The 12,673-nt window shown below is 57.2% G+C and overlaps 7 protein-coding genes across 7 annotated transcripts; 4 read left to right on the plus strand and 3 right to left on the minus strand.

Annotated features, from left to right (window-relative positions):
* Positions 1 to 44: 44 nt before the first annotated feature.
* CcaverHIS019_0411590 (uncharacterized protein) lies at positions 45 to 1,067 on the plus strand (the record flags this gene model as incomplete). Its single annotated transcript, XM_060601074.1, has 1 exon — positions 45 to 1,067. The coding sequence occupies one exon, from the start codon at positions 45 to 47 to the stop codon at positions 1,065 to 1,067; it is 1,023 nt and encodes a 340-aa protein (XP_060457604.1).
* An 830-nt stretch (positions 1,068 to 1,897) lies between these two features.
* CcaverHIS019_0411600 (uncharacterized protein) lies at positions 1,898 to 3,076 on the minus strand (the record flags this gene model as incomplete). The annotated part of the gene is made up of 1 exon (XM_060601075.1): positions 1,898 to 3,076. One exon carries the CDS (start codon positions 3,074 to 3,076, stop codon positions 1,898 to 1,900), a length of 1,179 nt encoding a protein of 392 aa, XP_060457605.1.
* Positions 3,077 to 4,691: 1,615 nt separating this feature from the next.
* CcaverHIS019_0411610 (uncharacterized protein) lies at positions 4,692 to 5,771 on the plus strand (the record flags this gene model as incomplete). The annotated part of the gene is made up of 1 exon (XM_060601076.1): positions 4,692 to 5,771. One exon carries the CDS (start codon positions 4,692 to 4,694, stop codon positions 5,769 to 5,771), a length of 1,080 nt encoding a protein of 359 aa, XP_060457606.1.
* An 800-nt stretch (positions 5,772 to 6,571) lies between these two features.
* CcaverHIS019_0411620 (uncharacterized protein) lies at positions 6,572 to 7,816 on the minus strand (the record flags this gene model as incomplete). The annotated part of the gene is made up of 1 exon (XM_060601077.1): positions 6,572 to 7,816. One exon carries the CDS (start codon positions 7,814 to 7,816, stop codon positions 6,572 to 6,574), a length of 1,245 nt encoding a protein of 414 aa, XP_060457607.1.
* Positions 7,817 to 9,055: 1,239 nt separating this feature from the next.
* Positions 9,056 to 10,126, plus strand: CcaverHIS019_0411630 (uncharacterized protein; the record flags this gene model as incomplete). The annotated part of the gene is made up of 1 exon (XM_060601079.1): positions 9,056 to 10,126. One exon carries the CDS (start codon positions 9,056 to 9,058, stop codon positions 10,124 to 10,126), a length of 1,071 nt encoding a protein of 356 aa, XP_060457608.1.
* A 690-nt stretch (positions 10,127 to 10,816) lies between these two features.
* CcaverHIS019_0411640 (uncharacterized protein) lies at positions 10,817 to 11,932 on the plus strand (the record flags this gene model as incomplete). The annotated part of the gene is made up of 1 exon (XM_060601080.1): positions 10,817 to 11,932. One exon carries the CDS (start codon positions 10,817 to 10,819, stop codon positions 11,930 to 11,932), a length of 1,116 nt encoding a protein of 371 aa, XP_060457609.1.
* A 49-nt stretch (positions 11,933 to 11,981) lies between these two features.
* On the minus strand, positions 11,982 to 12,521 carry CcaverHIS019_0411650 (uncharacterized protein; the record flags this gene model as incomplete). Its single annotated transcript, XM_060601081.1, has 3 exons — positions 11,982 to 12,115; positions 12,158 to 12,171; positions 12,232 to 12,521. The coding sequence occupies 3 exons, from the start codon at positions 12,519 to 12,521 to the stop codon at positions 11,982 to 11,984; spliced, it is 438 nt and encodes a 145-aa protein (XP_060457610.1).
* Positions 12,522 to 12,673: the final 152 nt, after the last annotated feature.

Raw genomic sequence — 12,673 nt, forward strand, 5'->3', positions numbered from 1 at the left:
GGCCTTTTTAACTTGCATCCAATCTCCCTTCTCAGCACTTGATCATGACCGTTGCCACCCAGTCCGCCGACGATCCAAGCACTCTCACGCCGTCCATGGCCTCCATATCCCTCGACTCGTCCGCCTACCCTCACATCCTGGAATCCGTACTCGCCTACGCGCCAAAGGAAGCCCTAATTGCCCTTCGCGGGGTGTCAACCAACCTCCGAGACCGGGTCGACGCCGTCCTCTGCCGCCACATCCTATTTACAAGTTATTCACCCAACGAGATCTTCGGCAAGACCGGGGGCATACCTGGCCTATGGCCAGCCTGTGACTGGAAGGAGGAGGGTGAGGTGCGAGTCCTCTCTCATGCCCGTGTAGCCGACATAATCGGGCCCTTTGGTGCGCCCGACGCTCGCGCCTCCCAACTCTCCTCCACCCTCAATCGCCTGGAAGCGGTGCGCCTGCGGCATCACCCGGCCGGGCCACTGAGCATGATCTGTCCCCTGTCCGCACCGCTTCTGGTGACATTTACGACGTTGACCGAGGTGGGAAGCTGGGACCACCCGGCAGTTGCAGAGGTCGGTCCCGTGCCGGATGGGGTGGAGAGGTTCGTCCTCAACCTCCGGTACGACCCTGGACGGAGCTGGATGTCGCAGGCTCATATACCGCCGTTCTCACGGCCCAAGTCGCTCAAATATGTCGTGATCGTGTTTACCGAGAAGACGACCCATCAAGAAGAAGAGGTGTGGTTCAGGCGCGCAAGTAAGCCGATGGGCTTACTTAACTCGATCGTCCTTGGTATGACTATGGCGATTCCGAAGGGCGTCGAGTATACGTTGGTGGACGCCGAGACGCTGCGCCCCGAATGGCTCGGGAATGACGGAACAGGCACAATTGTCGGGAGGGAGGAGGGCGCAATTGAGGGCGCAGTCAAGGATAGCGTTGTGGCCGGGCTCAAGAAGTGGGAGAGGTGGAGTGATCAAGTGGCGGCAGAGGCCGCGGGTGCCATTGCGTTCCGCACGCGCGCCGAGTATCGCGCCGAGGTTGGCGAGGCTGCGTTCGAGCTGCACACGGTCGAGTAAGGAAGTGGGCAATGCGGCGCGGCAGGCGCGCACACTCGTGGGCGTTAACGGCTCCACGCTGGTTCATTGCGACGTCATCTAGTCCCACGCGTCGCGTCGGCGGCGCGTCGCCCTCTGCCTCACGATCCAGCTGCGAGCTGCGCAACAAGACGGTGAGACCAATCAAACCTCGTGAACCGCCATCGCGACGACGTGGAACAGTAGCCGAGACTGTATATTGCAGCTCATGGGAGATGCTGATGTATGCATATCTCTGGTACAAGGTCTAACCTGCGGACGTGGCTGCACGTGTCCTCCTCCCGGGCGAACGTGTATCGGTCCAGGATGGAGGGAGATTGATAGCCGTGCACGAGCTGACTATATCCGCCATGCGCGCCTTGACTGCCCAGCACGACTCCTTGCCTTGACACGAGACAAGTTCGCCTTCGGCTGGACGTCTGAGCGGCGCGCCACGGCACGAGAAAACCGAGCTCGTTGATCGTCGATGACCAGTAGCGAGCAGCGAGGTGCTCCCCAGCGATTGAGCGACACGCCGTGCAGACCCGACGAGTTGGCACAAGAGAGGGCTGCAGCACGACATCAAGGCCTTGAGGATAGGCATCGGGGCCAAGGCCAGAAGCGCCCACATGCGCGGGGCTGGGGACGATGGCAAACGGCGCGTGGTGATCTTTGCAGGATGGGACTTGGATGATCACTAGCCAGTTAAGTCTTGTAGTTCCATTCTCCGTCCATCCTCGCCTGAACGCCAGCCTTCGCGGTGTCGCCGTCACTGTCGTTGAGAACAGGACAAGGTGCTTGGGTAGGCAGTCGGTTGACGTAAACCTAACTCTCTACCAGCTCGACTGGCTGCACCGCCCTCGCACACCCCCATCCTCAGGATGGCGGGCCTCGAGCTCGAACTGACGGTGTCCTACACGCAGCGCATACTCCGCGGGGTCGACGAGCGTGACGCGCGTGCGCCACGTCTCCTCGAGCTTCGTGTCGATGTATGCCTCGAACTCGTCGACCGTGGGCGTCGGGGTGCAGTCCATCTCGTCAAGGAAGGCAGCGACGCCGACAAGCGTCCACTGTACACCGCGGTCAGCGCGGCGGACCTCGTTGATGATCGTGCGCAAGAAGCTGAAGTTGGGCAGGCGGTTCGCGTACGCTGCGGCGGGCGTCAGGCGGCGCGAGCGCCGGCGGCCGGGGGGTTGTTTGAAGTGCGGGGCGTTGGCGTTGGCGAGGATGATGACGGCCTCGCGCAGACCCGGGACGTGTGTCCCGAATAATCCGACGAGGTCCTGTCGGTACGCAAAGTCGGGCTCGTAGGGTATGGTGAGGACGAAGCGGCGCAGGCCGAGAGGCAACGTTGGCGCCTCAACCCAGATGCCGCTTCCGCAACGATTAACCGAGCAGGGGTCGTCGTGGGCTATTGCGCCGATGCACACGAGGGTCCGTGCGCCGGGCGCGCTCGCCAGAAACTTGGAGTACCGGAGGTGCAGTTGGGTGTTGGAGATGCGGATGAGATCGAGATTCGGTGCATGGGTCGCGAGGGTAGATACGAGGTCAGCGGTTTTGGTGGAGTAAAGGTTGGACTCCCATGCCTCAATGTTGGTGAGAGACAGTGTGCGCGCCCCCGCGATCCGTGGAGGTGGAGCCTCTCGCGCACGCCAGCGCAGCAGCGGTTTTGCTGGACCTCGCGGACCCGGTACGGTGACGTAGAGCCCTTGGTCGGAGGTTGTCATGTCCGAGCCGACTACAACGTGTCGGAACAGCCGGGCATCCACTTCCTCGCGATACGCGCGCGATGCTCCGCGCATCGCTAGGAGGGCGTCTGTGTCGGCATGACGAAGGATCCGCTCGACAATGTGCGGAAAGGCGAGGTGGTCGATGGTGACACGCGGTGGCGCGGAGAGGGTTCTCTTGAACTGTCGCTTCGCGGGTTCTGGCGGCCACGAAATGGTCATGTTGGCCTCAGGAAGGGCGCGCTTGGCCGATGAGGCGGTTGGTATAGGTGTTTGGTCTTGCATCCTTTAAAGGTCAGCTTGTGTAGAGCTGTTGACAATCTGACGTGGTCAGTCCTGGTTTTGGCCGATGATACAGTAGCAGTGCACATCCCCACCAGGAACCAAATAGCACGCGGGATCAACCTGACTCTCAAAACCTGCTCGTGTCAGGCTGATGATTATCGGTCGGCCAGCCTCCAATCTACCTCAACACCAAAACGTTGTCCGCGCAGTTTGGTTTCGTCCACTCGCAGCCCAGAAACGTACGCGCCAAGGCCGATATCCATGTGAGTCGGGGTTTTCAATTATCAGATAAGCCCTGATCGAAGCGCGCCCTTATGAAGTATAACTTTGTTCTCGGCGATGAGAGCATGAGTCTCCCCTTCGCAAACGCCATGCTCTATCCGCGGTGCGACTCACAATGACAGTCCCTAGTGCGGCTGGTCGTAGACTATGGCCGCGGCTGCCCTTTGGCACGTGTCCTCCAGCGTCGGTCTGTCGATGATCAGCGTTTATCGACGCCGACTCGACAACGGCGGCGACGACGTCGCCCGCCTGCCCGCCAATCCGCTGCCAGGTTGATGAGGACCACCTCGTCCTTGTCGACGGGGTCCCCGCCGCGTGCATCGGCACAGTCCAAATGCCGTTGATCTCGCTCCAAGGTTAGCGAGGAGGTTAGCAAGGGCGCGCTTGAAGAATCTGCTGCGATGTAGAGCCGGAACACTCACATGGGTGCGACATGCCCATGCCAGGCGGGGCGAATGCCCACATCACCTGAGCATTCGCCCAGCCTCCGCTCCGTGTCCCCCTCCCCTTCCCTTCCGCCGCCACCGCTGTGACGGTTCGCCAAAGTCGGCCACTCGTGTCGCGTTGTGAAACGAGGGGTAGCCGCTGCTGCGTGACCCAACAGTTCGCGAAGCGGGCTAGGGCTCGCTTAGCGAGTCCTCACTTGGTTGTACTGGAGACTGTGGGTTGAGCGTGAGGTCCCGTCTCCGGCACCAACCCCTCGTGCCGAACGCCCGCCGAACAACATGTGGAAGGCGACCAGTCGCGGTCGCGGAGGTCGTTCCTCCACAGCTGGTGAACTTGGATGGACTCGATGGCGGCGGGAGGCGGGGGTCGACATTGAAGGTGGCTTGATACACTTGACGCCGGCACCGCGTGTCAATGGCAAGTGGTCGAGAGAAGTGGCGAAGGAAGGTATCAATGAGCCAGGAGACTACGCCCAAGGGCGGGCACCGCACGCGCAGTGGGCGGCTGTGCGCCCATCAAGCCTGACGAGTGGCCAAAGATGAAGAGTAGAGAGTGTTGAATGGTAGGGTTGAAGGAGATGTGAGGAGGCAAAGGTGCGCAGTTGAGGTGAAGGTGTTGACAGTGCGGAAGAGAAGTGTAAAGTGGAGGCGATACGCCATCTACACACTCTCTTGCAAGTTGCAACCACTCCCTCACTCTTTCCTTCCACCAACTCCCTCATGCTGCTGATTCCAAACATCACAATACTTTTCCGCGCTAGCATCGCTTCCCCAATCACCACCACAACTGCGACGCTCGCCACTAGCGCTCACTCCACTTTCCTCGCACTCCTCACGCAACCTTCCCTCACATCATCTTCGCTCCTCGCACTTTCTCTCGCACTGCCATGAGCCGCCCACCGCCCCGCAAGAAGCAGCGGGTGCTGCGGCAGACGGACATTCGCGGGTTCCTCAAGCCGGGCCTCCCGACCCTTCAGCATCTCGACTTTACCCAACATCCCACAGTCGTCAAGATGATCGTCACGTACCTTCCTCTCCGGTCGCTCTTGCACCTGCGTCTTGCTTCGCGTGCGTTGCGAGATCATGTGGACCACATCCTCCGCGGCCATCTGGTCCTGAAGCCGGGAAACCATCTCGACGGCATCACTGGCCCCCTCCCAACGTTTCGGCATACGAATGCGGACGAGGTCTTGGGTCCCAGGCGCTGCTGGTGCACCTACTGTCGCCGTCACCCCAGCAAGATTGAGCGCGATCGCGTCCGGACAACTCTCCTCGACGCTCGCATTCTCGACTTGCGCTATATGACCACCCACAATCTTCGAGTACTCAAGAACCTTCTGGCCGACAGGTGTTCACCCGTCCCAATCGTCCGGCTCTGGATGTGGTGCACCAAACCCCAGCCCGGCGCCCTCCCCATATCCGCCTCGACTCTCATCGTCTTCGGCTGGGCCGGCGTGTGGGAGCCGACGAACGGTTACCGTTGCGAACGATTCAGGCTCCCGCCCTGGGGAATCCGCAAAGCGGTTTTCAACCTTCAAGTCTCCCAGACCAAGGTTCCTTTCATGTTCCACGGCCTCTTTGTCAAGCGCACTCCTCCCGCAAGCCTGGAGAAAGTCGTGTTCGTCTTCCACGCAAACTGGGCATCCGACGATCGCCCTTCCGCGCTCGAGCCGCTGCAAGCCGCCATCCCGCGGATCCTCCAGCTACTCACGGAGGCACGGCAGCGGCGGCTGCAGATCATCTTTGTCAACGCCGAAGCCATCTTCCCCGCCACATTCCCCATCCCAAGTCACAACACCAAATACCCCAGTTTCTCCGAGTGCAGCTCCCTCATCGAGTACGTGACGGCGTACTACATATCGGTGCGAGGTAGTGAGGAGTTTATGGAGAAGGTGATGTTCATGACCCTGGACGAGTACCGAGCCGATATCGGGCCAGAGATGTTCCGGGTGGAGACTTTGGGATAGCACGAGTTGTCAAGGCGGGGGGAGTAGGAGTATGCCATGTAACTTATGCGCAGCGATAAGGTCAAGAGCCTGTGGCTGGCGCAGGCCCTGGTGTGTCACTTGAGATTTCAAGGCAACTCATGGGTGAGCAACTCGCGGTCCGTGCCCAAGAGATGCCTTCTAATGAGTCGTTGTGAATCGGCCCGAGAGTATGACGCCTGGTTCAAGATCAGGTCCTGGATTCTGGGTTTGGCTGACGTTTGCCTCTTGGAACGCTCGTATCAGGGGTGGTGACACTGCGATTTTGTCCGCGTTCCCTTTCTAGTGATGAGGTTGGCGGCACAGAGGAGATCCGGTAAGGACTAGATTTGAGGAGGAGGAATAATGGTTGTGGTAGCATGGTTGTGGAGGCAGAGAGGGCTGGGGAATGTGTGGCCCAGGATTAAAATGTGTTTAACCAAAGCCCATCTCACACGGCAGCTCACAGCGTCGGGATCATCGTTTACCCGAAGCGAAAACATGATGAAAACATGGATTTTACGTGTATTTTCTCATCCGGAAAACAATCCTTGATGGCATTTTCCGTGTGTGGGAACACGAAGCAAATGTGCATTTCTCCGACAGTTTCCATGTCAGTAAATTGCAAAGCACGTGTACGGCAGGGAGCACGTCATACACCCCGTGGGTAATTGTAAGGCAGTGTTGGACCCGGATCACACTCGGCCTAATGGCTCTAACTGATACATACGCATGCAGTCCTATAACATGCCCACCTTTTGAACCTATTTATACCGCCAAACTCAGACTTGCACGCCAGACTTTCACAGCGGCTCTCCCATCTCGATCGCAAACCGCTCGGGCCCAAGCTCCTCCTCCCACTCCTCGAAGGAGATGAAGCGGTAGTGCTTCTCAATGATTCCCGGGACCCCCATCCTGTTGATGAAACGCTTGAGGAGCTCGCCCACAGGGAGCGGGTCGATCATCCATCCGAAGGGAATCCGAAGCCTCTCCAACACGGTCGTGGGTATTGACGATGTGGGGTTGACGACTGTAATTTTGAGGTGGCCTCCGTCCATGTCACCGTCGTACCAGAAGGGAAAGAGGCAGAGCAAGTCGCTAGGTATAAAGGTCTTGAACGAGTGGGCGACGTAGACGATTTCCTCAGTGGCAGGAAGATTGGGTTCAGAACAGAGACTGGAGAAGTGGTGGAAATGGATCCCGCTCTCAATCGTGTTGCCGATGTGGATGATGAGACGTTTCGGAGGTGCAAAGTCGAGAGTTGGCAGAGCGGCTGGTTCGTAGCATAAGGGTGGACGGTGGGCGAGTGTGGACCGACAGGGACTGATTGGCAGGAGTGGGGAGCCTAGCGGCTGGAGGAGCGGGGTGCTGCAACACAGGACAATGGTGTCGGCGCTCATCTCCAGCTTCCCGTTGCGGCGGATGTACGATCGTTCTGGGGACAAGCGAGGTACAGTCCATATTCGCAGCACTGGGAGGCGCTTGTCCACGTAGAGGATCCCGGGAAGGGTGGTGCTTTGCCGACGAACCAGGATGGAGTGGCGTATGTCGAGAACCTGAGTCTTCTCGATCAGGGACTGGAATGCGGCGTAGTAGTCTTCGCACTCGGTAAATGTGAGGGAGTGGTTGAAGGGACTGCGCCGGACATGATCCTCCCGTATGTCTTTGACCCCCCCTGGAGTGAGGGATTCGAGATAATTGAGGTAGTTCTCGTGGCCCATGTTGAATCGGTACGGGATGTTGGTCTTTTGTACGAGGAAGGCCGATTTCTCGAAGATGGGGACTGTTCCGTGGCGGAGAACGGGGATCTTGACACATTCCTTCTTGAGAGAAGAGAGAGCTTCAGCCGCGAGAGTGCGGGAATGACGTGAGGGTGCGATAACGAGGTCACCGTCCATCCAAACTAAATGTCTTGCGAGCTTTGCATCGCAGCGCGTGCGCAGAGTTGATGAAGTCGCACGGAGACTGATGAGCGCTGATGTGTCTGCGCTGGCGATGATCTCGTCGAGGATGTGAGGGAAGAAGGCAACGTCGATGACTACGGGCATGGCCGGGAATATTTCGAGTCTGGATGATACCTGGACAGTAAGAAAAGTTGGATGGAGATGAGAGAGGATGAGAAAGTTAGTGTTTGTCTTTTAGTCGTCGCTTTTATAAAACAAGGTGTTGTGACCGTGCGATACTTGAAGGCAACTGAGACATTCTCACAAACAGACTCATTCACGTACAACCTCCACCTCCATATCTACCTCCACTTCCACTTCCACTTCCATAATGATACACTGTACAAACCACTGCGTTTCCAGATGCTCATCAAATACGTCTGGCAGTGGCTGCCCCAGTCTAATCCAACAAGGCCTCCTCAATCATGTCGCCAAACAGTATTTGGATACTCTCAGTGCCAAATAGAGCAACCGTTTCTTCACGCTCTAGGAGGTCCAACTTGAACCGTACTTGGGCTGGAGATGTTTCACCCGCTCAGAGTGCTGAATATGCACTGTGAGGTGACGGCTCGGCTCGACTCAGCTTACCTGCCGTAAGCCATAACCCCAACGACCCCAACCCTTAGACATACCATGGATTAGAGTGTCAGAGCGAGGGATGAGTGAGTGTTGTCGCCACGGCGGCACAGACCTCTGGACATGACAGTGTCACGTGAGCCGCTCTGAGCACTGAGCACTGAACAGTACCGGTTCAAAACCCTCCGTTGAGGCAAGAGATCATCTATGGACCACTTTTGGACCAATCAATCTGTGGGACCTCAGATCTTAGAGATCAGCTCCTTGGGAAAGACATTTCTGTTTATGACAGAGCGTGGCTTGACGAGGATCATTGATCACGGGCCAACTGGAGGTGATGGGGTTACGGAACTGGCATCGAAACACTGGAACGCATGGTAGTCACCCCAATTGATATGATGCGGGCAGTGAAAAGGTTCTCTGATGAGACGACAGGACCCAGTCTATCAATCTCCATTGTTGATTCGGTAAATCCACACTCGACAATGTGGCTGACTTTCCCCTAACTCTTGATGACGGCGACTCGGCCAATGGGTATTTCCCACACGGCTTGGTTAACATGTTCACAGGCCTCGTGTCTGTCCTCTCCAACCTGGAACGAAACGGTATATATGCTTCGCTTGAGACGACCAAATCTCCTCACCGCCTCGTCTCTCGTCTCGCAACTCTCAACCCAAGACCACAGCTACCACGCTCTCACGCAACTCTCAATCGCCCATCTTCACAACACCTCTTCCTCCATCGCCACAACCACATTCACTGTCCAACATGCCCTTCAAGGACGCCCTCGACGAATGCTACCCTCACATCCTTGACGATATTGTCGACTACAGCGAGTACGCGGCCCATATCCCGCTCTACAATGTCAACCACTACTGTCGCAACCGGATCGACACTCACCAGGCCAAGCACCTAGTCTGGGACGATGGGCTCTTCACCAAGACCCTCGACGGCCAATACGTCCGACCCCTCAACCCCCTCCTGGCCGCACGCCTGCCCGCGGCTCTGACTATCAATGAACTCCTTTCGGAGCAGCGCGCTCATCTCGACCTGTTCCGAATTACCCACATTATGTTCAGGTTGAAGCCCCCGCGCAGTAGTCGGGTTGGCCCTCCCTTTAAGCAGCTGCCTCCATCGCCCCAGCTCCAGAACCTACTGGCCATCAACCAGGTTTTCGACATCTACGAAAAGCGGAACGGGGAGGACGACTGTCTCATCAGCTTTCCCATCAAGCCGTCTGTACTCCGCTTCTGGCCTGTGGTCCGCAACATCGCCTGGCGCGCTACGACCTATAACGTTGGCCAAATTGACACGCTCGTCATCCTCCCCGCCCGTGTCACTCCCAAGTCTCCTGTCAAGGCACCCCGCTATACTCTTTGCCTTGGAATTGACGAGGTCACGCCGTTTATTAGCGTCATATCGGCCAACCGCATCGTGCTCCACCTCCGCGATAACTCGCTCCACCTTCTCGGGGACGTGCTGGGAACTTCCGCCATTGAGGGCACAGACATTGTGCTGATCGCTAGCGGCTGGAAGATGGGCGGAATCACCACCTTCAATGGGTTCGCCTACCTGCTCTGGATGATTGTTGATAGCATGAACGACAAACAGTCTATCACCCTTGTTGACGACCAGGTACAGGTTTCCAAGCGGACGCTAAAGACCCTCCGCCAGAAGACCGGGGTGCCCGGCCTTGAGTCGACTGTGCTTGCGGACATTTTCAAGGACGTTTTGGACAGCATTACCTCCAGGTCGGTGCCTAAGTTCCGCGCGGTCTCTGTGGCTGAATATGAGGCGGAGCTGGGCGAGGAGCGCTTCGCCCTCGAGATGGGAAACTAGAGTGCATGATACATAGATCTCCAGGTAGATGGAACTAGAGTGCAGGATACATAGATCTCCAGGTACAGTAGATGCTTAGATGCACCAAAAACTCTGAATTGAAGTGTGATGGATCTTCGCTAGAGAAACACAGGATGCCACTATCTCCTCGGACAAGAAGAGTGTGGCATTGAACCTGGTACTGTTATGCCCCCGCATATTGGAAGTTTGACGATTGGGGCAGTTGCAACCCGCTAAGTCGCGCCAGCGTTCTTGTTGATTGGTCGCTGTCATCCCCTAAAGCCCTATTGACTGTAGTTCTTCGCCACTGGTGAACAACAAGTAGGATGCACAAAACCACAGTATTAACATCTGGTACGCCAGGCAGTTCGGGCAATTCGGGAGAGGAGAGGGAACATCAAAGTGAGTCTTCACTTTCACTCCTGGGGAAACAACAACCCAGCAATTCATCATCACACCATCCTGATGCACCGCCCGCATAACGTACAATCGAGGCAGCGTTCTCTAGGGAATAAACATCAAGTGACACCGTCAACGACAACACCTGAAAAACACAGCAACGCCTCGCCTGCAATGACCCAGTGATCATCCCGACAGTTTCTCGAGAAATGAGATATAAACCGTTTCGGGCCTGCCACACTGGTTCAGATCATCCACCCCTCTCATCCCAACTCACTCTCACTCTCCACCATGTCACGCCCCAAGGCGCTGCGCAAGCGGATGCGCTCCTGGATATCTAAGCTTAGCCGCCGCTCTTCCGACCCCAGCAACCCAGCCATGCCCTTCAGCAACGCGTACCCGCACATTCTCGATGCGATCGCCGACGCGGCAGACTACGAGACGGGCATCGCCCTCCGCGCCGTGAACCGGCAGCTCAAGCAGCGCATCGACGAGAACCTCGCCCGCCACCTTGTGCTGCACGGCGACCATATCTGCGCCATAACAGAGAATGGGATACGACGATACCCTCCAGGTCTGCACGATAGCCCCATGAACCAGGCTCTACAGGTGGTCGCGCGGAACTCGTCTCCCGGACCCAATGGCTTTGTTCTAGGCCGTCCCGTCCACCCCATCGCCTACGATGTCTGGGTCCACAACATCTTCGAGGCGCCGGGCGTGGTTCAACTGCGTCGTGCACTGGCGCACATTGAGGTTCTGGACTATCTTCCCACAACTGGTAGTATCGCATTTTTCCCAGCTCATATTTCGGTGTTACGTTTATCTGGTTTGGCCGTGGACATTGAAGAGCACGAACACCATGCCCCGTTGTACACGATCGACAGCGTCGACACACTCGTACTGGGTGCTTGCAGTACTTTCGCCCTTCCCCCTCCGTACATGAAGTACACGTACAACCTCCCTTTCGACATCAACACCAACCCGCCCCGTCGCGTCGTCATCCACCTCACCGGGCAGGTGAAAGCCATCGACTACCTGTCGCTCATATCCAGCACTGCCTGGCTACCTGGGAGCGAATTGGTAGTCGTTTTGCAGGACCTGTCGAATCACTGGGTCGGCTATTCTTGTCAAGCTGTGTACCTCCTCGAAGGCCTGCTGCTCTACGGCGAACATCACCCTTTCGACAAGTACACTCTGGTAAACCCTCGCGCTACAATCTCTCGGCAGATAACGGGGAGGTCTAACCCTGGGTTTCCTGACATCCCTTTCCAGTGTCATGAGCTGGGAGAGATCCTCAAGCTGTACATCGACGACAGTCGATTCAAGTCGGTCTTTCGCTACCTCACACATCGCCAGTTTTTGGCTGAGATCGGTGTCGACCGGTACATGTTAGAGATGGGCTGGTGAGGATTTGGATCCATTTCTGGAATCCAAAGGTGAATGGAGGTTACAAGCATCAGATCGTGTTAGGTATTAGTTTGTGCAATGTGATTGTTTGATTCTGCGGTTTTAGAGTGTAGACTGCGTCCATCTTGTCGTCGACGATACTAATGATCTTCTTAAACTCTTCCGGCTGTGACCCATCGTGCGCTGCTTTCGTCAGCACCGACTCTGTTACAAGTCCCAACTCACATATCCCTCCGATCCTTCATTTGCCGTGCGAGTCCTCAGGCATCTCAACGACGAGTTTGAATCCGCTTCCGTACATTGCGTTGGTGATTCCCGATCGCTTCAGAGCCGCCAAGGCTGCCTCCCGTTCACCCATGAACGCCTCGAGGCGCTCGCGCGTCATGTTGTTTGGTGCGTTGCCGGCCGCCTTGGCAGCAGCGAGTGCAGCTGCGGGCGGAGTGTCGCCCAGTGCGGCGAGGGCGGGGGCGAACACCTCGTCCGTACGCCGGAGGAAGTACATCCGGAAGTTGTAGGAGGAGAAGGTGCTTGCGGCGGCGCGGGTGGCCTCATACAGAGCCTTGACTTGGGCGTGGGTGACGGGCGGCATTCGTGGGATGGAGCGAGGTGCAGTGCGGGGTGCAGACACGCAGTTGTTGAGGTGCGAGAATAGATGAGGCTGATGTGGGCAGTAAATGTGGTCGCTGCGGGTAGGGCGATGTCTCAGCGTCGGTGACGGGAGGACGATGTAGATGCAAGACG

This window comes from Cutaneotrichosporon cavernicola (assembly GCF_030864355.1).
Source record: "Cutaneotrichosporon cavernicola HIS019 DNA, chromosome: 4".
Classification (NCBI taxonomy): Eukaryota; Fungi; Basidiomycota; class Tremellomycetes; order Trichosporonales; family Trichosporonaceae; genus Cutaneotrichosporon; species Cutaneotrichosporon cavernicola.